This window comes from Labrus bergylta, chromosome 13, assembly GCF_963930695.1.
Source record: "Labrus bergylta chromosome 13, fLabBer1.1, whole genome shotgun sequence".
NCBI lineage: Eukaryota > Metazoa > Chordata > Actinopteri > Labriformes > Labridae > Labrus > Labrus bergylta.
In genome coordinates, this window is record NC_089207.1 from 26797250 (window position 1) to 26824270 (window position 27021).

At 37.5% G+C, this 27021-nt stretch overlaps 2 protein-coding genes across 4 annotated transcripts in view; both read right to left on the reverse strand.

Annotated features, from left to right (window-relative positions):
- The window catches only part of LOC109991783 (bromodomain adjacent to zinc finger domain protein 2B), a 44646-nt gene extending 29501 nt beyond the window's left edge, over positions 1–15145 (reverse strand). For 2 of the 3 annotated variants that reach the window (XM_020644163.3, XM_020644161.3), the window contains exons 1-2: positions 14936–15144; positions 8940–8982 (exon numbers count right to left, since the gene is read on the reverse strand). The gene's annotated coding sequence lies outside the window, so the exon portion shown is untranslated. Of the gene's footprint in view, positions 1–8939; positions 8983–14935 lie in introns of all 3 variants that reach the window. The other variant, XM_020644162.3, reaches the window with a different exon arrangement.
- A 5185-nt stretch (positions 15146–20330) lies between these two features.
- cd302 (CD302 molecule) lies at positions 20331–25267 on the reverse strand. Its single transcript, XM_020644188.3, has 6 exons — positions 25082–25267; positions 23888–24013; positions 23674–23784; positions 22569–22751; positions 22434–22454; positions 20331–22331 (listed from the first exon to the last, which is right to left on the reverse strand). The coding sequence occupies exons 1-6, from the start codon at positions 25197–25199 to the stop codon at positions 22129–22131; spliced, it is 762 nt and encodes a 253-aa protein (XP_020499844.1). The 5' UTR covers positions 25200–25267; the 3' UTR covers positions 20331–22128.
- Positions 25268–27021: the final 1754 nt, after the last annotated feature.

Here is a 27021-nt window from a genome sequence, read left to right on the forward strand (position 1 = left end):
TCAGGCCACTGATAAGTGTAAATACAAGTATGTATCTTTATTAAGTCTTTGCTACACTTTATTTATTTTTTCTGATACACACCTATAACACTGTAATAAAATAAAATAAAATTTTAAGAAAGCATTGTTTGCATCATTTTACCATGCAATTTGAAATATTTTCAAGCAAGCAAGGTGGTAATGCAGTTTGGCTGTGACTCAAGATGTACACATTCAGCAGTTGAACACCTCGATTTAATGGAATGAATATGAAAAGGTTTGCATTTGCATGTTAACAGAAACAACAGCTTGATTTTAATCAGGTGCAATCTTCGGACAGGAAGCATAGCTACAAATTAAACACTACAGCAAGATGCTAATGCTGAGGTTATCTGTAACCACAAACATTGTGCAAAATAAACAACAAGTTAACTATTTGGGATTCAAATGTACAAGACAACAAAGAAAAACTCTGAGTAAAATGATTATTACTCATTTGTTTGTTAGACAAACAGCTAGGCGGAGACTGTTGAGGGGACTTCTACAATACTACACAAAGAAATCTGTTTTGTGTTGTCAGTCAAATATCTCGTGTAGATAGAAGACGGTCACGATGACATTATTTTTTTTATACGTTTTAATGCCAGAAGCAGTGTGGATAATTAGACAAAGGTTTGTTCAACCTTTAAGGCTTAAAACAGGGATGTCAACAACACCCATTTGCTTTAGATGATAAAAGAAACAGCATTAATAAACAGGAGAACATGTGGGCTAACAGGGCTTTTAGCACATTTCTTTCCACCGTCAAAGTCCAAGATGACATAAAAGGCAGCCAGGATCAAGGTAAACATTCGCTATCACCGCTTTTTCACTCCCAGCGCTTCTCTCTCATTCTCCAAAGAGTACAACATAAATCACACGGCAACCGTAATGGGAAGTGGGACCGCAGTGTGCCAAATGAAGCAATAAAACAGATCCCGAGTGTCCCTTTCAAAGCATTAGTCACACAGTGTCCATATGTCCACAGCTTCTATGAAGCAGACCATGCTGGTTACATTCAAACAAACACCTGTGTATACACTAAACGTCCTAGATGAAGGTCAACAGTATAGAAAAAGTCAAATAATCAGGGAAATTTACTGTATAATTTGGCACCATGTTCTTACAACTAGATGAAGGCTAGATGTCAGGCTGCCAAAGAAGAGTACGATTTTCAGCAGGTGGACTCCTGAATCTGCATACCAGTGGAGGTGTGACACATTAATGATGTACACCAGTCACTTTAATGTGGGGAACCACCAGATTGTACTGCTATTAGACATTTTTGGAAACACAAATAAACATGTAGTAGTCTCAACATTGCAGAGGGGATAGAAAAGGACAAATTAAGTTACATGCACACTGATTGAAGAATGAGACTTTGAAAATTTGACAGTTTTCAGAATTTGATTTGGTCCTTACTCATGTAAATTTTACAATGGCTGAACCGTCGGTTCATATGGGGTATTTTGTTCCACTTGCTACATTTCCTGTTATAGCAACTGTATATTTCACCCCAAACAGAAAAGAAAAAACAAAGGTAACATCCATTATGTCCTCCAGTTTAAAACGACAGACAGGCAGTGTGCTTAATTACTACAAGATAATAATATTTGATTTGAGTCAAATATTTATTTTTGTACTCTACTGAATATTTAAGGCTACACATTATTGCAATGGTTATTCAAAAGCTTTAACCAACTTTCTCACATGACACTTTATTTCATAGTGCACCGTTAATTCTGCATGTCACGTTCAAAATAAAATGCTTATCTGTGCAGAGGCTGAACAAGATCCACAGACTGAACACTGTGGCACACATTCCATAATGACGTTTAAGGAAAGGTAATCAGAAACTGAAGTGTCTAAACTTCTTAGGGTTTTGCAAAGCAGAACTCTTTATTTTTTTCAGGCACCAGGACGTGTTTCACACCATCATCTTAGGGGGATTAATAGGTGAATGTTGAAAAATAAAAAATAGGGCATCACTTGTTCTAAATGTGCTCATTCTTATGGGATTTAAAACAGGACAATGTGCTTTGAGGTGAAAAACAATATGTATTTAAAAGTGCACAAAAACACCTGAAATCCATTGGAGATATAATACTAAGCGCACAGTACATGCAGCTGTGGCTTCAATAGATGAAGGAGTCACCTGGGATACTCATCAGAGTATTTTTATTTTTGATGAATGTGTGGGGAAAATAACTAATTTCCTGTCTGCCTCTGCGCCATCTTCATAAAATGGCTTCTTTTCTGCTGCTTAATGAATATTTCCATCACCTGCTTTAGACCCTGTGTATACTGGTGTTTCATATAGCTTCAACAATGAACTCTAATGATCAACCAAAGTATTCACTATAAGTACTTTTTTTCCCTAAAGTCCATTCTTGCTACCAAATGGCCAAACTGCTTTTTCTTCTTTATTTTTTGACAAGACAATAATCACTTTATATTAGGGCTATAGACTGTGCCCTGAATACTTTCTCTGCAATAGGTCACACATGTTCTTGGGTGTAACTGTGGTGGGGGGATAAGTATTTCCAAGTTTGATACAAATTTAATGATGTATCTTTTTTTCAGAGTTCTAATGAACTTTTAATGGTCGTTAAGCACAGCACAATGTTGCCATTTTATTTCAGTAAACAAGGGAGGATTTGTTGCCTCTACAATAAATACTCCTCCAAAGTCCTCTTGAATAATCGAAAGAGAGATTCCTGAATTTTAATACAATGGAAATATTTATAAAAACTGATGTAATGAAGCAGAAAAAACAACATCCACTTAGCAGATCACTGAAGCTTTGCAGACAAACACAGTTTGGCTACTTTCCATCTAACTTCCTCTGCATGTCTCCTTCCCATCCCATATGCAAACATCATGTATATGGAGCTTTCCTCATAATCTACTATGAACCTTATTTACTTAATTTGTATGATTCTTCAGATGTGCTATGATTATACATCCCTGAGACTTTTCAGTTCACTTGTAAGATCCCAACAGGATCATCGGATTGGGAGAACAGATCTAAAAGTATGTTGAGAGCATACAAGATGCAATATCTCACTGAAACATTGTATTATTATAAACTACAAGGAATTAAATTAATCTGCCTGTCATTGTAGTTTCTTTAATGTCTACAGCCCTTTCTACTGACATGCCTTAAAGGCAGTGCAAGACCAGTCTGCCATAAGACAAATTTACTTTAATGAAAGTTATTTCACTTGAGTTACAATTTATCGTCAAGTAAAATAAGGAGCAGCATCAGTCCCAGCTAATGTTGTCATTGCAGGGCAGCTGTATGAGGATAGTGTGAAAGACAGCACCCTGCACACACACACACAGAGCCTTACTAATGGAAGATTCTTCACACAGTCCCTGTTTGTGAAACTGGAAAAGCACTGCCCTCTGAAAGCTGTGTGCAGCCAGGCCTGACAGAGGGGAGGAAAGGTGCGTGGCATGGCAGCCTAATATCATCCTCCTTACAGACAGAAAAACAACCTGCCTGTATCGGCAGCTCCATAAATTAAAAAGGTTTAGAGTGAGGAGGACGCAGACCATTAACAAGCATTTAATTCTCAAAATCAGACTTTTGGAAAATGCATGTATATGGCTAAATACTAATCCTTAATGCCCCTAAACCAGCTGTCAGGATACTATTAGTAAAAGAAAGACAAGAAATGACTGGATAAGTATAATCAATAATGAAAATAACATAGATGGATCAGGTAGAAAATAAAAAAGTTTTATTTCAGAGTGGGAGAAAAGTATATCATGAAGATCAAAATGGTGTGTGTTTGGATATCATTCTAATAAATAACCAGGCTTTTTTTTTCTTTTTTAAAGATGCCACTCAAATCCAAACATTTCCTTCTGAATATTTAGACTACATGAATATAATATTCTTTTCTCTGCAGGAGGACAGCCAATGCATAACAATGAGATCCCCTAATGAAATCAACAATCAAGCTGAAATATAAATATATATTTACTTGAGGTCTCACTGTCATTTTTTTTTTTTTTTTTTGCATTTTCTTTTTTTGTTAATTTGCCTCATTTTTCCCCAGAGTTCATTCAACATGTAAATGACTGAGATTTGTTTATAGCCAGAAATAATGAGTGCATAGCACACTTTTATTGTGTGTGCCTGTGTTATCTGTGTAATGAGACAAGCCATTACCAAATTGATATACTGTGCATAAACATTCTCACCTTATTAAACACTTTGTTCAGTCAAACAATGCTAATGAAAACTGAAAAGCTTGCAAATTGGAGCCTTGGAAAAATACCTACACTTCTTAAAAAACGTCTCTTATATCAACAATGTTGTTAGAGAACTGATGCTTCTGAGTCAAATCATGTCATAAACTCTGTAATCATGTGGAAAAAAACAGAGCTTAAAAGCCCCAGAGTATTGATTTTGAAAATTTTACACTCTTTTATTTTCTACTTAAAAAGGTAAAATCAAACTCTTTTATCTTCTCATTACGCTCTAACAACACATACATGTTTCATGATTACACATGTCATCTCTCTCTGAAAATAAATGACATTTAAATAATTTTCCACTAGCTTAGTAAACAATAGAAGAGATATAATTGATCATGTGCTCAGGGATGTCGCTGAGCTCCAGAAGGTCACCGCCCGCCAGCAGAGCTGATAGGGAAAATGGCGTTGATGCTCCCGAGCTGCCATTTTTCTTCCCTGACAAAGACTCCCATCTGCCACCAAGCCATTTGCAGCCTTCGAGTCAGAATATCAATGATTTCCAACCATTCTACAACGCAGCGTTCACCTTGGTGTCACCTCTACGCTCGTCTGAGCGCTGACACAACAGATCCTCTCTGCCAACAAAACTCTCATCCAGTTAAGTGGCATTCATGCTGTTTGAGAGTGGGAAGCATTTTATTAGCCTCTACAATATTTGAGTTTTTGCTTTTTTGAGATCTAGCAGCTGCAAGGCTTCAGGGTTCCTATTTTACAAAAAAACAAAAAAACAAACAAACCAATGAATCAGTTACAAAACCAAGCCTGTATAAAAAATGAAAATGATGAAATAACTAGAAAGCCTTTTCATAGACACACTACAGGACCTTGTATTTGTGGCGCACAATGTTGCTGATGAAGTCACAAAAAAGCCCTGTCATCAAATGAAGACATAAAGCAAACAGTGAAGAAGGAACAGCAGACATCTGGCCATGAACACCATAGAAGATCACATTTTCTTGGATGCCATGTGCGCCCCTTAGAAGCACCTTGCAGGCCTACACTCTTCACAACAAACTCCCCAGTAGATCATAGCCCTTTACATACAGCACGCCCGATAAAGAGCCGTCATTACGTCCTTGTATATTCATATTGATTCTGCGATTGCGTAATATTCTTGTCCCAGTCTGTGAATTCAAATTGTGTTTCAGCGTTGCGGTAGCACGGCACAGCGGGAGCTCCAAATACACACACAGTCAGACGTGTACAAACACACAGCGTTGTGCTCCCCAGCTGTTCCCGGCTCATCCCGTTACAATCTCCAAACACGATACAGCGACGGTACAGCAACATTCAGATTGAAGGCCAAACGCCACAGGGACGTAAATATTGAAGCTTGAAATGACAGTCTGAATAAGGCTTGTGCTCCCAAAAGCCAGGCATGCCTGATCTCTGACCCGAGGGAAAAGCACACATTTTAACAACCTATCCTACTATGTCACTGTATGTGCTGTTTTATGGGCTGGCTTTTCTATATCAGAAAGTAAATATAGTGCAGGAATATGATGCCTCTCAATACATTTATTAGTCAGACATCCAAACATTTTAGTGCCTGCTCAAGGGCTATTAAAAGTACACATCTACAACCTCTTAACATGCACAATTTTATCATCCAACCAATCCACAAAACCAACACTGAGACAAGACTTAATATGAGATATACTGCACATTAGGGGTGCATCGGTTGTCCAGCTGATACTTGCCTTGTAGACAGACATCATCAGTGATCAGTGTTGCATCAACTTTTTACTGGACAGAAGAAGACACCTGTTGGACTCAAACTCTGATTTGTTTTAACTGTGAAATTTGAAAGAACAAGTCGACAGTGTGGAAGTCTTACGCCATCTCTGGGACAGTAAGACATGTTGAGGTGAAAAAGACACAAAGAAGTAGTGAAAAACCACCAGAATCTTTCACTTTTTGAGATGAATTCTGCATATTTGATATGTTTTACATTTGAAGTCTTTGATTTCCCATTGACCGAGTTATTTCATTATGGACTTTTTCCTTCCTGCATGTATCCTCTCTGGGGAGAAAAGATGTTCAAACACACTAACAGAGGGTTCTGGTACTGTGCGTTCTACAACATCAGATTGCAAAGCTCTTCTGTCACACACAGAATACCGTTTACTGTACAGCTACACTGTTAACTGAAGCTAATAATTTAAAAAAAAGAGAGGAGTGGGACTGTCATAACTCCACCTCTCCTTCTGTTACACAGCACAGGATGTTATGGTGCATATAAAACATAACACTCACTGGTCCATAAAGATTTTCTCCTTCTCATTCAAAGAAGGGAACTGTTATGGAAACTATGATGTTAAAATAAATTGTACTATATCTGGTACCCAAGTCTCCTACTTTATAGTGTGACTGTGATAACAGGCTTTAAAATCACTAAATACTCTGTAAATGACGGCAAAAATAATGATGCTAAACTTGTCAAAGTGATTCAATCCTCTGCATGAACTTAAACTGTAAAATCTGACCCAAAAAAACATTTCAGTGTTTTACAATGGCACTTTCCATAAATGCTGTGAAGAAAATGTGCTGCTTCACTTTGTCTTCTTCAATTCTTCAGAAAACAAACCAGTCTGCTTTGTCTGGATCCAGACATGCCCTTTGTGTGCTTTGGATCTCCATTGTGCTGGAGTGTTATAGAGATGAATGCCAGCCTGGCTTTCACTTAAAAAGCAGCTGCAGGCACATAATGTACACTGAAGTGACAGAAATAACTTTGTACATGATTACAGTTCCTTTTTTTAATGTCTTAATTTTGTGTGGATTCAAAATGATTAGCGAGGGTTTGATAACCGTAAAAGGAAGTCAAAGACTCTTGTATTTTGTTGTGTTATGTTTACTTCTATTACTCCTCTGTAGTTTCCTCTTTAGCAGAGAGACGATAATCTAACTGGTCATCACAAATCAGTATGAGTTTTTTTACATTTATCCTGGGCACAGACATTTTGCGTTGTTTCTATGAGTACCATATCAGTCAAGTGACATTATTCCATATTCTTTCAGCTTCTGGCAACAGAAAGCAAGGGCTGGCTAGATGTTAACCTGGCAGCTTTTTCTGAAACTTAATGTTGGTCCATCCAGGTATACTTTGAGGGTCACCCATAACTGCTCTAATACATCTGGATGCAGAAGCACCTGAATTCACATACACATTAAAAAAAGGCTTTTTTTTCATGTTTCCAGCCTGGTTCAAAAAACTAAATTGTTCTGATAAGCTCATGTCTCGATCAGTGCACACTTTACTGAGGGTGATTTTTTTTTTGATAACCCACCCATTTTGATTTTATGAAGGATCAATGTTATTCACAATAAGGCGTATAGCTGACGTGATTGACAGGTAAGGCGCGATGTAGCGATTTATCAGGAGGCTTAAAACACTACTCAGCTCCAGCTCTTGGACTATTGTTAGGTTGACTGAACGTTAGGTTGTGACAGCATTTCAAGCATTGGCTTCCAAAGCAGATGGGTGACGTCACTCAGGCGCTGTCCACTTATATTTACAGTCTATGGCTATGTGGCAATAAAAAGAGGAAAAGGGTGGATTTGGTGTGCTGTCCTGAAATACTTTTGAAAACAGTCCATGTCTATGCCAATGTAAGCAGACACTATAGTTTAGCATTAGTGATTGTAAGTTGTAACACACGTAACATTAGTGATTGATAGAGATAAGTGATGATCCAAGTTAGCAAAATGTTTAATATCAGTTCATGAACCCTGTGGTTTCTTCTGGCTTCCATCATTTACAGGATACTCTTCAAACTGAAATGATTACTAAACTTTATGAGAAAATACTTACAACATATCTTTCTTTAATACTGAAGAAAACATTATTTTATAACTTCTGAATTTTCCTCGGGATCAATAAAGTACCTATCTATCTATCACATTTTTGCCAATTTGCAGAGCCATAAATGTAACTGTCCTCATATAGTCACTGCTCTGTAAAACTGTTAAATCATAAATATCTCTCATCAATTCCCACCTACTCCCCCTCTGAAGAATGCAAAAAGAGAAAGATTGACTGTAATCGCAGGACTCATATTTTAGTGTTGCATTCAAACCACAAGCCACATGTCACACTTTGTGAAAGAGTGGAGCTCAGGCTGAAGGCAAATCAATTGTATACAGCCATCATCAATTCAGTCTTGGGGCAACAATTCCATTTTTAATAGCTGCTGAGGCCCCGTGTATGTGCAGAGTAGCCCAAATTAAAGTGTAAAACAGAGCCAAACAAAAAGCTCCGACCCCAAAGTAATTTATCTCATTATACCCCATAGTCAAAAAAGTTTCTTATCGCTCCCCCAAGAGATTTAAATATGTTCTGAAGCCTTATTCTAAGAAAGACAGGAATTAATTAGGTACACACAAAATGAGAGCAAAGTGTAATGCAGCACAAACTAATCCCATAAAGAAGGACTTTGTTGAATCTTAAGCTAATTGGAAAATTCCAAACCAGTATCCAAATAACACTTAAAAATGAGGTGTTCCTTTAAGTCCAGTATCTCCATTCATGAGTTACTCTATCCAATTTAACAAAAGCAAACCGGTTTTTCCAAAAGAACAATCAAAAGGGCACTTCAAAGAGCATAATGGCAGAGATGGATGATGGGTAGCTGACGTAACCAAACACTTACTGAATGAGACTGTCCTCAGCTCTTTGACATCACGGCCCTGCACCTGAAACACGAGACAAAGACAGTCAGATTTATAGCTTGAATGTATTGATTTACTCGTTCAGCATTGTTCCTATCTGAAAACTCCATAGAAATGAAATAAAAATGGTAATGTGGACCCATGGGGGGGATGAGTTTTCCATTCTAAACATCAGCAGAAAATCAGACTTCAGCTCCAAGAGACAGCACAGGGCAATGAGACATGGCAAAAACACTTGGGAGAAATTGGATTATAGTTTGCTGTGTAACAGGAGAAGCTATACGGCCAACATCTTGATCTTGCCAAAATCCAATGACCTGTATTTTACTTTGAAAAGACAATAAAACTTTTCCTCCGAAGAAAACTTCTCAGTATGAACTCTAGAAAAAGCTTTCCAATTGTTCATTCATATTTTGACAAAGCCAGCTCGCAACATGACACATAGACCTCTCTAACATGACACATAGACTAGCCAAATACTTCTGACCTGACACCACATGTTAAACATGCAATACCATCTGGGTTCATTTTGATTGGAATGTAAAGGAAATAAATACTCAATTAATTAAATTCTTTCAAGTCTTCATACGTTACAGTCTTAGAGATCACTGCAGCCAGAGATGATCTGAGCGTTCACATATGTTAGGTTGGACTTTTTGCAAAATAAATTGATTCTAACATCTGTTGTTGTTATACTCACAGTCTAGAAATGGCTGCAAGCCAACTTACAATAAGCTTTCATCTTAATTGACAACAAATAAGGGTTTCATTTACTGATTAATGATGATTTAGATAACAAAAACTGTGGTTTACTGGAGGAAAAAAAGAAAGGTATTGCCAGACAGAGCGTTACCTTCAGGGTTTTTCTGTTTAAAGGAATCTAATCACAAATACAATTCAAGAGAATAGAAGTCTTTGAAAAATGGCTAACAAACTTTTATTGGTAATATTTTCCCAGTAACTGTGCAGCAAACAAAGAGTCATACACTGTCAGTCACTTGCACTCACTTTAAGCGCAACATTTTTAAACGTACCCTCACCTTGACAAAATGCAAGGACACAACATCTAGTTAATTAACGTCAACAGTGTGCAGGATTCTGTTTTGTATTTTTCACATGGTGCGGGTTCTACTTTCACAAGAAAAGAAAGAGTTTTGAAACAATTGTTTAGCATGACCCAATAAGAAACTAGCAGTAATTAAAACCTATTGAACACAAATGCTTGCTTTTCATTCATTCTGCTCATGTGCTGGGTTTTTCTGTTTCATGTTTTTAAAACGAAAACTATCCCATCTCAAATAAATATATTTTTCTATTCCTGGCTGTGTCAATCCAAATATTTAAAATATTGATGAGTGAATAACTACTGAATGCGGTTGGTCTAGATTTGACTAAATTTGACTGAAATGGAGTTTTTATGAGATCATTCATATGGACATCAAAGGTTTACACTTCGCTGATCAAGCCACACATCTGAAAAACAGAGTTGCTTAATCCAACATTTACAAAGCAAGATACCAAGGCTTTCATATAGATTCTGCTTTATGTCACAATGACCCACAAGAACAAAACTAACACTTTTATATGATGTCCAGTAAAAAGAAGCCAAGAGCTATTCATATAAAAATGATGTTAGCTCCCTCTCCACTGTTTCTAAATTAGCTGTGAATATGTAAACATTAAGTCTCTCATTACTCACACAAGCATGGCCATCATCCTCTCATATCAGTTACAACAACAGTGTGGTCACCTCACATTTTCATCTGTCTTATCTTAGTGTGACTCCCAGTGTAAAAAGATCACTGTCTCCTACCTGTGAATTCATACAAACAGGGAAAATGTCACTCTCTTTGTTTCAAATAATTGGTTCTTGCAACAAGTCTTTGAACTCAAACAAGTCTGAGCCTCCTCATGTTCAGCTGTGCTTCAATCTGGACACATGATGTCATCTATGGAATACATTATGGTAGTCTCACCACACAAAGAGCTGCTGACTAAGTCATGAGCACTAACAGGTACTAAAAGCAGTTTAGAGTCTTCTTAATATTCAGAGTGTGTTACTGGAAAATTCAGGGTGAACATTATGTTTGATATGCCTGTGTCTGTAACATCATGGCTTTTTCTTTATTAGGTAAATCTCACACTCTGACAAACCAACACTGTCTCCTATAAATTCTGTCAACATAAAGCATTTCCATTGGCTGTGAACATGTGATTAATTGGTCACTTGTTAATGTTTGTTATTTTGAATTAAAATATAAAATGGTCAGCAGATCCTTAGGAAACTACTGACTTTTTTTGAACGACTCAGCAAAAACAAATCTAAGTGATTCAAGTAGAGGCAGTTTCTTTAAAGTTGATAGAATGAGAGGTTTTATGAAGGTCAGCAACTTTATGGTGTTTTTATTCACCCCATGATTTGAGTAAAACACAGCAGGGTTGTGCTGACAGTGCTCATGCCATGACAAAGATGCATTCACTGCCGAGTACAATGTCTGATATTAGGGAGGAATTCATTTAGTCAGTAAGATAAGATTTTTTTTTTTTTTTTTACTTTGTTTATGTCATAAATGTAAGCATTTACTTTGATGTCATATCTGGTCAGAGTTGATTAAAAGTGTAACATCTAAGAATGTGGTGGCAGCAGCTGCATAGGAAGGCTAAAACGTCAAGTGTTTTTTGGCAGCATTGACCATATTTAAATGCATGAGGAATGGAGATCAATAAAAAGGGGGATGCTGAGGAAGGCCTTTGTTTGAGATGGGTAGTTAGCATAGACAGGGCAGAGGTTTTAGTCCAAGTCAATTCATTCATTCTGAGCTGAGCTGCATTTCCTGCAGCAAAGGAGGCAAATAAATACTAAACAGCTGAGGAAAAGTAGAGCAGACCACTAACGCTGTAACATCATCTCCATCAACACAGCAGGGAGACTTCAATCTCTGAAGCATCATTGGTTCAAATAAAGCACTGCGACAAGCATCTCCAGGCGGAGAGAGAAAATAGACCACAAAGATGAGTGAAAAAAAGAGTAATCTCCCTGACATATTCCTAATAATCCACCTCCCTCGTGCCGCTGCCCCCCGAGCTCACCCAATCATAAAGTGTCAACACTGACCTACAAAAAGGGACTCCCGTCAAGCCTTACATGTTTAAAAACATCAATCACAACAGACAAAGAGGGTACATTGCATTATACAGTATTAACCTTCAGGCCTTGCATATAAAGACCATAGATTTATTTATGCTTGTGTGTTAAGAGCCTCGACACTGTTCCTGCAAGCCGGCTGCCAAATTGATGAACCTGCTCAGCCCTCAGCGGGAGTGCTGCACCTTTGATTAATGAGTGCAAACTCGTGGAAAGGGTAAGAGTAGAAGAGACAGGGTGAAAACGGGTGAAAACACAATTATTAGGAGTCCTGCCTTTTTTTCCTTTGATCCTTTCAAAGACCGCATGCATTAAGAGGCCACAATGAGCAAACAGATTGAAATGAGACTATATTTACACTACTATAGGTCTTGAGCTTCTGGACAAAAATCTAAAATGCTCAGGTACTATTGGTTGTGGCATTAAAGGTCTCTAATAGTAAAATGTTGGTGGAAATAGGTTCTTTATAATTATACAAAATTATCCAACTAAATATTGTTTTCTGGTATTGTTTTTTATACTTGCCTGTTAGGGCTGCTGATGTAAACGAGCCCTTAAAAAAGTCATTTAAAACCATGTCCTACATTTGCATTTGGAGCCTGCAGAACAAACCCCTTCAATGTTTTTAACATTCAAATGCCAAGCTGCTGACTCCTCTGATTTCTCAGTGTGAAAATATTAACATAAATTATTAGAATCCTGGTATACAGCACTTCAACATTGTTCTCTGCAGAGGTTTTCAAGGACATGTGCTCTGAATAAATATGAGGCAAATTTAGTGACCTTCTACCTGTGTTTTGATTCATTGGCAGTTACTGGATGCATGCATAACACATCAAGGCTGTGATCTGATTTATCTCTCTGTCTTCTTGGCTACTGAAGCCATTTGAATGATGGACTTTACCACCAGGAATCTGCCATTTACTGCCATTTCATTTAAAGCTGTGTGCAAAGGGAACACTAGCTCGTTATTGTCAATTATAATGGCAAATAAAAGATGCCAAAAAAATTGAAAATATTTTACCTTATGAGCTTCACTGACTATGCAAATCTAATTGTTTGCAAATCAACATGCACCACATGCTTCTATATTCAATTGGTCAATGATGCTGTTGTGACATGGTGTGATTGAAGTTTATTTCCAGCCAAAAGATCATATTCTCCCATAAGCCTTTTCCACAAACAACAACATGCAGTAATTAACTGCATGTGTAATATGTAAGTAAGAAAATCATTCTGTCTCAAGAAAATTTGGGAAATTTGAATTCCCCAAACACAAGTCATAGTTATTTTCTTCTGTACAGTACACACTTCTAGATGCCTGCTATAGAAAAACTGTTTACTGATGTTTACTCATGTCCAAAGTGTGATCTTACCATATTTCAACTCTGCAATCTGTTTGAACTGCAGAGTTGCCTTTAACATTGTGTTGTAAACATAAAGAACTGTGTGCTTGTGTGGCAGTGTGTCTTTTTATGTGTTTCTCTTAGGCACTGTACATTTATAAGGGTTTCTTAAAATTAAGAGTAAGTTATGTAGGCTGTGCACAGCCTACAAACACAAAAAGGGTAGAGTGAAGAAATCAGGGATATGTTCAAATGCACTGATTTCTGCTTTGCTAGTTGGGACTCTCCAGATAAGCAGAAACTACAGGGTTCAAACACTCAATCTTAAGCCTCATATGTAAAAAAAAAAAAAAAAGTATTTCGTACAACATTATAAATCTGTTTTGAAATCTCATTAGCATAAGTGAGAATCCACAACTTGTCACATTTGTGTGATTTGACTTCTGCTTTTAATTTCAGTTCAACAGAAATGAAAGATGCCCTATTCGGGTTTATTTTCCTCCAAAGTTTGGAAACTTTAACACAGGTGAACACCGCTTCAATTACACAACTGCTAATTTGGACACCTCAAGATGGCGATTGCCTTGTTGTTAATATGAAAGCAGAAAAAATGGAGGGTATTGTCATAATCTGAAAGGGTAAAATTGAGCCCAGATCGCAGCTGCTGCATTAGCTGCTGCTCTCCTTTAAGAGGAAGCAACAACACAGAGGAGACAGAGAGGGGGGTAGATGAACGCTGCTCCCGGCTTTAACACTGATAACAAATCATTTCATGTTAGAAAGGATGAAACAATATCCTTAATTATATCAAGTTATTTGATAAAGTCATGACTTACTGACGTTTAAACCTCACACCAGAATGTATAGCCTATGCTATGACAATACTTTTAATATGCTACAAGAGGCGAGCTGAGACTGAGCCAAAAAACAAAACCGTATATTCCGACACGCAAATGTGTAGGCTGAATTATTTTTATCATCCGTCCATTAACATTTTTAAAAAGCGACGGATCCGCAGAGTGGAGCAGCTGGTAACAAAGACTAAATCCACGCTGCAAGGTGATGATGACAAGCCTGAACATCGCTGCTGTCTGAGCCAAGACACCGGTGAAATGTAAACGGTAGTTGCTAAACTCTTATATCACAACACCAAGTTACAACTTCAACACTACACCGGATATATTCTTCATAAAGTTTTCCCCACACACGTCCTAAAGAGCTGTATCTACTTTGTGCAGAACTTTTTCTATTTGTTTTTCGCTGCTTTACACTCTACAGAGCGGATAACGCTACAATGAGGCGGATAATGTTACAATGTAACAATGAGGCAAGTGTCGGGAAAAAGATGCTACAGGATTAGCACAGGTTAGCTTAGCTATTAGCATGAGGGACATACATTTGTGAGAAAAAAAACACACAGCTGAACATACGTTAGCGAGCTAAGGTACCAAACTGTCGTGGTGAAAACATGGGAAACTGAACTCACCTCCTCGTCGAAATTCAACGTGTTCCCTTTAAATAGCTAAAAAGGGAAGAATAGAAAAAAAAAACTACTATTTTGCTTTCCAGTTTTGCGCTGTTAATTGGATGTTGAAAGTGGGAAAGTGGTCATTCAGTGATAGAGTCCGGGGTGGTGGTAGTGTGACTGAATGTGATGGTCTCTAATCGCAGATTGGACAGACTCTCTCCTCTGTTTCACTCCAAAGCAACTCAAGAGAAGTGACGTCAGCTCACGGCTTCTACAATGTAAACTTTAAACTGCAGCCAGCATTACAGAGAGTGCAATCTGCCTGTCATTGTCAGGCATCATATGATGGAGTAAACAAGTCACAGCCTTTAAATTCACAACAAATCATGAGGTAATACCTTACATTACAAACTTAACGATATATATTCAAATGTAGCTCTATAAATGTGCAAACACGGGTAAACTCATTCACAAACACTAGCATACTTTAAATCACATCACATGTATGGCACATATTTTCAAAGTGAAAGAACATTTTCTGCATTTTCATGAAAAAGTAGATGATTAAGTATTTTCTATTTTATTCTATTATGCTCCTTGTATGACAGATACAAGTATTCCTTTATTATATTCCAGGGTTTAAAGAGGCTATGACCTCTTCAATTGAAATGCAAAAGTTACCTTTGAGTTTGTGTAATTTCATATGTTTATTTAAAAGTAAAGATATAAAAGGTTCAGTGACCGACAGTCCATTGCATTTGAGAATAGATTACACTGTACACATTTTAACATTATTTTTTTGTCATTTAACAGACAGCTAAAGGATTTGGGCAGAAAGGGTTTGGATGTCAGAAACAGTAAACATACAGTGTTGTGTAATGGATGAAATTAAAAGATGAGCAGATAATGTTTTTTATTTTATTTTATAAGAACATAATGATAATTTAGTTGGTATCAAACAGTTCTGTAGTCTTATTGTTACACAAACAATGGCTGCTTTAGGAAACCTTCCATTAAAACGGAATGATCTCACAAGAAACAGTGAAAAAATAAATTTGAAGAAAAGGTGAAACGCAGAATCATTTAGAGAGCACAATATTATGACAACACGAGTCAAAAGGTAAGAAAGGGTGCAAGATAATTGTTATTTCACATGATCTTTTGCATCAACTGCATATTTGCCCAAGTGCCACACATCTGCTTTATAGACCAGCTAAACATATTCATTAACATAGATGTTAATGTCAATCACAGCTTTCTGTTCCTGATGGAAAGCTTACGACTCAGTTCAGAGGGGTGCAAATTAAACCTCAAATAGAATTGAGAACATATTGACAGGGAATTCATGTGTGGTTAAAATTTACTTAGTAATGAAATTGTCCAATTAAGTGACATCAGTTAGCAAAGCACCTCAATCCAACTTCATATGTGACATAGAGTATGTGGACATATCTAATGCTGAGGATCACGCAGTATAAATACATGCTTCTCAGAGATCACTTGGGGTTACTGTACATTGCACCATCTTTTCTAAAAGAAGATGTGTTTGTATTTAGGAGAAGGAAGTGGATTTCCATTCATGCCACTGCACTTTTACCACAGTCCTCTGTAAAGTCAAGCTAATTGGAAACAGTAATTAAAGCACAAAGGCCTGTACTGAATTAAAGATGTGGATAAGAAAAATCCCTTGATCAGCTTCTGTGATTTAAAACAGCTTTATTTGCTTGCTCACCTTCCCCTGTGACCATTGATTTTTCTCCAACCCACAGGAGCTTCTGACCGTCTGGATTGAGTGAAACACACGTCCGGCTGAATGAGCACACATGGTGAGAGAGAGAGGGAGAGAGAGAGAAAAAAAATGATTTGATAAATTCATCAGGCGATCCACAGGATACCTAGCTTTTTAATTGTATTGGATAATCTTCATTAGAGAGTTGAGCAATGGGAGAGATGAAAGCAGCATCACATTCAGAGACCTTTTTTTTCAGGCTGTGTTTGTTCATACTGTTCAATCAAAATGTCAGCCTACCTTGGACATTTGTAACATAATAAGTCGCAGTCGATGGCTGCAATGCAGCAGCATGCTGGGGGAAGGGCAAACAGTCTGTCCCCTTTAAAGGGATTTTTAAAGACTCTTGATTAGAAAGTATAATGAGATACCAAAGACACGGCAGAGATGATCTCTCTGGAGACTGATGGAAAACAAATTAGGATGCTGCTTTTGTTTTTTAATTATTATTTTTCTATCAGGCTACAGAAAGCTCAGTATACCCCAAAGGCACAGGACTCCCTGTCATTGATTTTTTAGGTGACATATTTAATTGTACAGATTTTAATCATGTCAGCACACAATGCTCTGATCCCTTTAACGCTAAAGCCTTCCAGCGATGCACATGCGTTTGATTTAGAAAATAGCACAGAGTGTGAGCTAAAAACTGAGCACTTTCATCGATTAAGTTTGCATCCGTGTGCATATGTGTCCGTGTGTGTGTGTGTGTGTGTGTGTGTGTGTGTGTGTGTGTGTGTGTGTGTGTGTGTGTGTGTGTGTGTGTGTGTGTGTGTGTGTGTCCATGTCTGTGTGAGTGTGTATGTGTGTGTAATGTTTTTCAAACTCTAGACTCCAACACATTGTGTAAAGCAGTTCTCAGTAAACTTTTGCTGATATTCAGCCCCAGCCTGTGTTAATAGTTACACTCCATCTTCTTACAGTGCAGAACCTCCATCTGTTCCCATGCATTATTTTATATAAGATAAGATAATCCTTTATTTATCCCACAATGGATAAATAAAATGTATTAACATTGTTACAGCAGCAAAGAGCAAAGATTGCAAACAAAAAGTGAACACAGTAGCACCAACACACCAAGTCAAATTCCTTGTATGTGTAAATGTATTTGGCAATAAACCCTGATTCTGATTCTGATTATTTGGGAATTCTTAATAAATAAGTGTAAGTATGTATTCAAATTGTAATGTCATCAAGATAAAGGCCTATATAAAAAAAATATTTTGACTAATAATTGTGTATATCACCATGTTTCAAGATGATGGATTGGTCAGAGAGCAGTCCTCATTATAGTCAGTATTGATTAATGGGGGAGGAACATGAGACAACATGGGAAACAACAGATGATTTAAATGTATGTAAACAGATACCTTTCACTGGAAACTAATGGAGGATAAATGGATCAGAAATACATGATTGTTCTTTGGAATACCAAAAAAAATGAAAGTGTTATATTCAATGACTATCAATACCTTGTACCAGTAGATACAAGTAAAACACTGTAAGGCCTTATATAAAGCCCAGTTGTTTTGTCCTGTTTTATTGACATATAATCGGATCATTTCCAGGCTTGATGAATTTATTTCATATGATCCAGCGTGACTCTCATTTTCATTCCATCTGTCACACTGCTGTATGTCATATCTTATTCATGCATACCAATGTCCATTTTAATTAGTCATTCTGGGTCAGTACAGACGTCCTCCTGCTTCTCGCAGTAATGTGCAGATGTTTGAATGAAATTCAATTGTTTCTATTTGAGGGGAAATAGGCCATTACAGCCATTGTGAGGAGACAACAGTCCCTTTGTGATAATAAAAAAACGTACTGGTTGAACAGGAAATACTGTTTTAGTGATGGGACAGAAAAATCCCTTTATTTGCAAAAAAATAAAAGATTATAGCTCGTAAGGTCCTCCTTAAATCAAATCTAAGCCCTCCAAAATACATATTTTGTGTATAACTGTGACAATGCATTGCCTCTGTGTTCAGGAATAACAACTTCAATAACCTTTAAGCATGCAAAAATTGCGTTGGGTTCGACAGATTTGATCATTTGAGATGAGAGCTGTAAGTCAGAGATCCTGGAAGCTGAATAGAATTTTGTACAGTTTCATGTGAGGAAAGAAAATAAAATACATTCAAACTTTCACACAGCTCTCTAAAATGTCTCACGCTTTAATCAGATTTTGTTTTTTAAACAAAGTGTATCCATGGTGTGAACCAGTCTTTGGTCCCTTTATTTGACTTTAAAGGTCTGATATGCAAATATGAGGTGCTATACATAATGGTCGTAATGCCTGTTAGAGTAAGACCTGTCAATCACTTCCAGACTGATACAGGCTGTGTCTTTATTTTTATGGTCTGGTTCTTATTTTGATTTGGAAAGGCAAGAATATTTTTTAGATATCACTGTCAAATTCCCCAAGTGTTTTTATTATTGTATGTTGATCTAATTTTGGATACATTCTGCAGTTTGGACCTTCATTTTTTAAATCATGTTCATTAATAGCTACGATAATGTAAAATGCATATGTGATGAGTTATGCTTTCTTATATATATATAATGTATATATTTTGGGGTTATTTTTGTCTGTATTGGATAGGACGGCTGAAGAGAGACAGGAAATGTTGGGACGAAAGAGTGGGGAACGGCATGCAGCTAAGGGCCATGGTGGAATTTGAACCCATAGCCTCTGTATATGGGGTGAGCTACATAACCACTAGGCTATCTGGCACCCAATTCTTTGTTGTTTTAACATCAGATGTCGTTAACTGGATTTTCTTTGATATGTTAAACTATTTAGGCGACTTTTTTTTTTTCCAAGAAAATCAAACAGGTCTGTGTAAATAAAGATGGCTTCCCTTTTATATATTCAACAGTGTCAAACTGATTATCTGCAATTTGTCTGAACCTCTTTAATAAATTGAAGTAAATACCTTCACTAACATGCAGGGAAGAAACTTAACAGAAATGTGATTCACTGTCCCACCTTGTGGCCAAACCTGGAACATTACCTGGAACACCCTGAGGAAATAGGCTACTTACTGTTTTAGTTCTCCATGTGCTTAATCAATAAATGTAGGTCCAAAAATGCCTTTCATCCTTCCTTACTAGAAGATAAAACATAAAGAAAAAGTGCTCAACACAAAGAGACACATTCAACTAAGATGTTAAGAGAATTTGTGACATGATGACAGACTTCCTGGAGTCTAAAAATAAACCACATTTATGGGAAGAACAAGAGATTTCATGCTGACTTCTCTGATTTCTGTTGCATCTCAGGCTCATGCTGAGATGACGACAGAGGCACTGGACATTTGGGGGGAGTGACACTTCTCAGATGACACTGATTTAGATTTTCCTCTCAGAACTAATTAGACTATCCCCAATTTTGGTGTCCCAATTCATCCTTTTCTCTTCAATTATGGATTGACATATATATTTAGCAGAGATGTTCTATATAGATCCCACTGAATGGGGAGAAATAGATCCTTTTTTTCCTCAGACGTGCACTATTTCGACAGTTTAAAAAAACCCTGTCTGGTGGACACTATATAACTGACAGCACCCCTCTACTACATAATAGAACTTTTTGAGTAACATCAGTTCAACCAAGCAACAAGAGGCTCTTCATACAGTCTTTATTATGAAAACACCAGGGCTCAGATCCTGCAAAACTAATCTTAGATACATTGCACAAAAGCATTCATGCTGTTTAACATGCTTAACAGTATTCAGGTGGGTATCTACATTATGTAGCAACTTATCATACTCTAACATTCCTATCACAGCCAAATCTTGATTGTCTTTTATATCACAGGAAGATTTATTAACACCAAAATCATGATAACTCTCTGGGGAAAAAAATCACTAATGATGCCAGGACTGGATTTCAAAGGAAACTTGTAACATAAAGACAAAATGCACATAATAACTTTTACACAGTAAATGAGGGCAGATTGACTGTTACTGTAGTATTTTTTCATGTTGGCTAAAATCTGGCTTTAATGTTTTATTTGGTTATTCTCACATCATGGACACATAAAACTGGAACCTAAGACAGAATCTGGGAAATCAGTCAGGATGTCTGTCTGTTGAGTAGATACAGTAATCCTTCATACTGTAGCTAGGCTTCTGTTTTGATAAAGCTTTTTAATTGTGTGATTTTGTGTTGTAGTACTTAAAATCGGTGTCAAGACCGGTATTGAGACCACTTATTGAAGGCCTCGTACTCGTCTCTGAATCTATAGCATTTTTACTCTGTCTTGTCTCTGTCTCAGACTGCGCGGACTCCGGAATTTAAATCAAGACCGGTCATGACCACCACTGACCTGCAATTTTTCCACACCATTACTGTGATTAGAGGGAAAATGCCCCTTTCTAAACAACAAATAATTCATTCATAATTTTCATTTTTCCCCTGTGTTACATCTGCATGTGAGTGACATGCCTGCTGCACACAAAACTGACACAATTCATTTTCATTGTTATCTATGGTCTTGGTCTTGGTCTTGGTCTTGTCTCAGTCCCTAAATGTCTTGGTCTTGTCTCGGAGCACTCTGGTCTTGGGTCAGTCTTGGTCTCGTTTAGTGTGGTCTTCACTACAACACTAATGCCATTATGAGTCCCTGCTTCTTTGAATACTGCTTAAAGGGACAGTGCAATAATTGTACACAAAAGGTCACTTAACTCATCGTGGTTGTATAGTTTCTATTTATAGAAGATATAGATTGTGCTCTAGAAGGACCTTACTGAAGTCTGTGAAATGAACACCATTAGGTCTAATAGACATGTGGGAATGATCGCATCATGTAAAATGCAGAATCCAGCATTGTTTGATAAATATTAGGGATTATAGAACAAAGTACGTCACAGCCTTTGCAGTATTCACTGACCATTCATATTCAATTCCCCTCTTGTTAGTCTCCCAAGCTTATAGGCATAGTTTAATAAAATCGCTAAAGTAGCTGAGTAACAGAATGTGTTTTTCAAATGAAAACTTGACTCTTCATTTAGTCCCTGCCTCTTTTTATGTGCTCTAGTGTATAACTTTAGTATGCAACAGAGATATGATAATTAAAGTTATCCAAGATATTAGTGTAGGGGCTAAAGACTTCTTGAAGATTTGAAAAATCTAATGCTAATCCAATCACAGATTGCATGTAACCCAGGCTACAGATGAAGATGCACACATTGTTAAAATATACAGAGGATTCCTCGTTAGTGCAGCTAACAAAAACAGCAGAAATTAGCTCGTACTTTAGTAAGCATGGCGTCACTTAACTTACAATTACACTAGATTATTCTGAATCAGCTACTTCTGTATCTGTTTCATATTGGACCTATCTTAGCATGAACACAGACCCGCCCAGTAAAGGGGGGGCCTGCTGCTTGCTTTTAAGGGCAGAGCGAGAAAGTTCTCCTACGGCACGCTGTCAGTCTCCTCCGCCTCCACCAGGCACGACTGGTCCGTGTCCAGGACTCGGAACGGAGGGTGGTACTCGAACGCCGTCACAATAGTGGAGCCCAGGCTGTGCTTCTGATGCAGGAACCAAATAACTGCAGAGACTCCCACGATAGCTAGCACGCTGAGAATGACCAGTGCGGACAGCAGCGGGCTGGGTTCTGAGGGGGGATAAGTAACAATGTAAGGAAGCTCAATGCTATAAACACAAAAATCACACAAGTAAAGAAACTGTGAACAAATAAGCTCAAAGGTTGACCTACTTTGTTTGGCTTCCTCTGCCTCTGAAAGAAAGAAAAACACAGTGAGGCTTGAGAAAATAGTTGAGTTGAATTTACTAATATCGTTCTGAAATAGCATACCAACAGGCCAAGAACATGTAAAGACTCTGATCTTACTCTGATTTGTCTCACAAATCACTCCATTCTCCAAATCATCCAGGCAGCTGACGTTTTCCCACTTTCCCGTCTTGCTGTTCAGAGCCACACATGTATCCATGGGCACCAGGTCTGATGGAGAAGAGCTGTCCTCCCAGTTAGTGAACTGCACCGGGCTGTCACCAAACCACTTCATGTCCTCACCTGACAAAGACAAAGCATGTTCAGCATTACTACTAGCAGTACTCCATGCACAGTGACACACACTACAGGCAATGTTAACTGTGTGATGGTGGAAATATAGTGCAACTATTGAGTGGACATTGTCTGACTAACTACTGTTTCCAATTTTGGCATGCATGATGTAAGAGAAATATGAGATATGCGCTAAAGTGAAAACTATACGATGTGCCATGAACAAAAATGAAAAAGTGTGTATTAGATATTACTCTTTTTTTTGTCTCTTAGGTGTTTGTGAGGTTTTACACAATACCTTTGTTTGCAACATTTCCCTCCTTAATTCAAAATATTTCTAAAAAGATGTTTTTTTTTCCCACCACTTAATTGGCAACAAACTAATCTGAGGGTAGCTCTTAGCTAGATTGAGATGCATCCAACTATATCAAAATTGGAAGAAAGAATAAAAAGAACAGGCCTTCATTCAAAAAAATATGATGAGGCAGAAAGAATTGCTTGTTTAGATCAAATGATTAAGATAAATTCAGACTTGCAATGAGTTTAATAATAAAAATGCTGAAAACATGACAACATGACAACAATGAAACTGAGATAATTTTTTTTTTTAGATGATTACAGGAGACAAGGAGCTCTAAAAGGACTCAAAAGTATGACATTTAATTGACTTTGGGTTCAGATTTTTCATTGAATTAAAAAGGAAACCAGTCTCCAACATAGAGCCAAAACAAATGAACGGACTCTGAGACGGAACACGTTATAGCTATCGTACAAAAGTTTGAAACAACAATGTTTTAGGATCAAGGGTCAGTTTTCCACCTAGATATCTACAAATAATTGGATAAAGTGTTTCCTGTTTGATTTTCATAAGGGATCAGATTTTATCTCACGGTAGCATGTTTCCGCTGTCCTTCAGTCACATGGTACTTACTGTTTGTGTCGTAATACATTCCAAGCCACACGTTGACAAGGCCTTTCCACACCTCAGGGCTATATTTAATGACAAAGTCATTCTCCTCTGTGCTCTGGATTGTCAAAAGCTCTGGGAAAACAGCAAAGCAATTGTTTTTTTTGGACAACAGTAAAAAACATAATCTGAGAATACTGGTGCAATGAGTTGTGAATAATTCAATTGTCTCAGGTACCAAATCCTTGGCAGAGAGTTTTTGCTCTGTCAAAAGAGTAGATTTTGACTTTATCTTCTTCTCCATGGACAAAGTGGTAACAGCTGTCTCCATACGGCACCCAGGTGCGTCCGTCTGCAGGGCAGTCTGAGAAACATCACAGGATAAAACATGGTTCAAAATCTATTGACTGAACACACAAATGACTAACTATTCCAAATGACCCTTCTGCCTGTTTTGGTTAAATTTCATATCATGTTTTATTTATGCCCACAACTAATGTTTATTTTCATCATTAATGATTCTGCTGTCAGCTGATTTTTTTTTGTTGATGTAAGAATAGATCAATCAAGCTTTCCTTTAATGAAAAGTAAAAAAAAAAAAAAATGCTGTCACTATTATGCAATTGCTTCTTTTTCCCCAAAACATTTCAAAACGTCTATTGACAGTCACTAATAACAAAGGAGAACATGAAATCGTCACATTGAAGAAGGTGGAACCATGTTTTCACCATTTTCACCAGTGAGTATCATTCTACAACCTTAATCATAGTTTGACAGACTGCACAGTTTGAAGGATTTTGTTTCATCTTGTGACCAATGTTCCTCTTTATCACTGGAGTTTGTGGTTTGATCTTTCACATGTTTGAGATACACAGCCCCCCCCCCCCTTCTTCAGTCACATTGTTGCCAGCTTGTCTGTGTCTCATCTTTGCAGAAGTGTTAAGGCAGTTTCATTGTACCTAAACGCAGACCCACGAATCATCACACTACTAAAAGAAAAATCGAGTGTCTGTAATGGGATTTGGTTACGATGCAAATTAGCCATGATAGGCACCTCGGGGCAATGTAGAAAGAATGCTGTCCTACTATAAACCCAGTGGAAGAGGTTAATCAAGGATTCATATTTGACTTTACAAAATAAATACTGTTTCGCAACTGTGGAAAACACACAACTTTTAATTAGGTTACACATTCCTGCACAAGCGGAGTGTGATATAACGTCAGTTCAAAAGTTATGCTGCTATATTGCACAACAACAGTGCGGACCTTCAGGAAAGTTATTAATGGCTTCCTGTTCAAACTAAACAGCAAACTGTCAAGGTTTTTAAGGACACATTACTGTAACAAAGGCCTGAGCCCTGCTAATTTTAACCGCTGCGTACAACCAAAGCTATGCCTGGAGAAGAACTGTCACGATAATAAGAGTGCTTACCTCCAGTCAAACACAACTGTAGCTGAACACACAACACAAACACAAAGCACAACACTGGTCGAGGACAGTGGGTTTTCCTCAGCGACTCCATGACAGTCAGAGAAGACAGGAAAATCATGTGCTACTACTTTTCTCACTGTTGCTGCTCGACTCAAGTATCCGCAGCAACGTGAGTGAAATCCCACCCACACACAGCAGGAACTACTCACTGGTAAAAACAGCCCTGAAACCCACTGAAACCCACTGAAACCCACTCCTATCACCTCAACTGTTTTACACCAACTTAGTGATATCTGTGTGTTACACTGCCTTGCTAAAACATGAAAACAAAACCTTTATCAAACTTTTAATTCCAGCTTCAATATAAAACATATAGCCTGTATTGATGAAGAATAATTAGATTAATGTAAAATTTGCTCAAATGTTATTAGTCTGTATTTTACCGCTGTTGAACAGTGGGCATTACAGCGTGTAACAGTGACAATCCCCCACATTATTATTATTATTATTATTTTATTCATACAGGAACCTCTAGGTGGTGCTGTTCGCACATACTTCACCAAACTGTATGACTTTCTGGATTTGTAGTTCTGTCCTGTACAAAGCAAGAAGTGTTTTTAAAACATAAAAGTTCATTGTGTAAATTATAATGAATTTATTTTTATTCCGTTTTATACATAACAACGGTGAACTGATTGTACATGACTCATTTGGTTCTTTTGTAATTTCCATAACGTCATGTGGACGATGGACTCACTCAATACAATTACATGGGTTTACAAAACATAATGAATATTAAAACACATTCTGGTCCCCTGACAGAAAATGTTTGTGCATCATTTTATATTGTTGACGAATAAATAAGATTAATTATTAATCAAAAAACAACATAGTTCTATCTTTTCAAATGTAGTTTGGCTGCATCTCTGTACTTAAAATGTAACTGAATATATCTGGGCTGATACTTAACATTAAATGTAGTTTCAAATGGTCTTTTAGGCCCCTGGTATAAATAAAAAAGCAGTTCTCTCTTTCTAATCTGAAGACATTTGAAGGAGATATAAGGAGCTTCCTACCTGGGTAGGTGAGGGAGGAAAAAGCAAAGGGCCCATTGGGACAGGATGGTTGTTTCTTAGGGGGGAAATAATGTCTATAACTTGGTTGCTAGTAGACGCAGGTGGCACAAACACAGACAGCTGGAGTGTGAGTTTTTGCTCCTCGCATGGAGCCGGCGGCCTCCCGTAGGGTGGCACAACACCCTGCAGGATACCATGGGGACCCATCTGTCATGGCGAGGCCTGCTTACAGGCAACCCCATTCCACCCACTTCAGGCTAGACCTCCTGATACCCATAACCCACCCTGTCTAGGCCATGCGTGTTGTCAACAAAGCCATGTGACAGTGTTGATGTTGGCATTAGCACATCCTCACCCTATGGGTTAAAAGCAGCAATTCAGCTCAAGTGAACAAAGCTAGCTTAGAGGAATACATTTGTAGAATACATTTAATTTTTCAATACTTACACCAGTCTGAGCTCACAGTTAATTATTTTGAATTCGAAAAGATAGCTCTGTGATATATGACATGTCCCGTTTTTTTTCTGAATATCCGACATTCCATCTTATACTTCATTATCTTTACCAGGAAACGATAACCAGCACACACATATCACCTCTGATTTGTTGGGAAATTCCCAGACATCATCCATTCTTTTAATGGTGTTTATTTTTGTGTTTATTGTAAATCAAAATCTTGCATAATGTATTTTTTAAGCTGTTTAAAGATTGATGACTCAGAGCACATGCATGTTTCTCAAATTAATGAATTGAAGGTGAGCGACAGATTCAGAGACAGTGCTTAGAATTAATCCTTTAAAGCTGCGGGCAGCCTGCTGTAACAACAAGACATCTCAAATTAAAGTTTGAAAAATGCTAAACCAT

Bases quoted from the DNA above. Each gene is read 5' to 3' on its own strand.
- cd302 (XM_020644188.3), bottom strand. From the start codon at position 25,199: ATGATTTTCCTGTCTTCTCTGACTGTCATGGAGTCGCTGAGGAAAACC. The intron at 22,455-22,568 runs GTAAGATCAGAG...TCTTTCTTTCAG, and splicing joins GATTTGTGAGACAAATCAGA to AGGCAGAGGAAGCCAAACAA. The intron at 22,332-22,433 runs GTAGGTCAACCT...ATCCCCCCTCAG, and splicing joins GGCAGAGGAAGCCAAACAAA to AACCCAGCCCGCTGCTGTCC.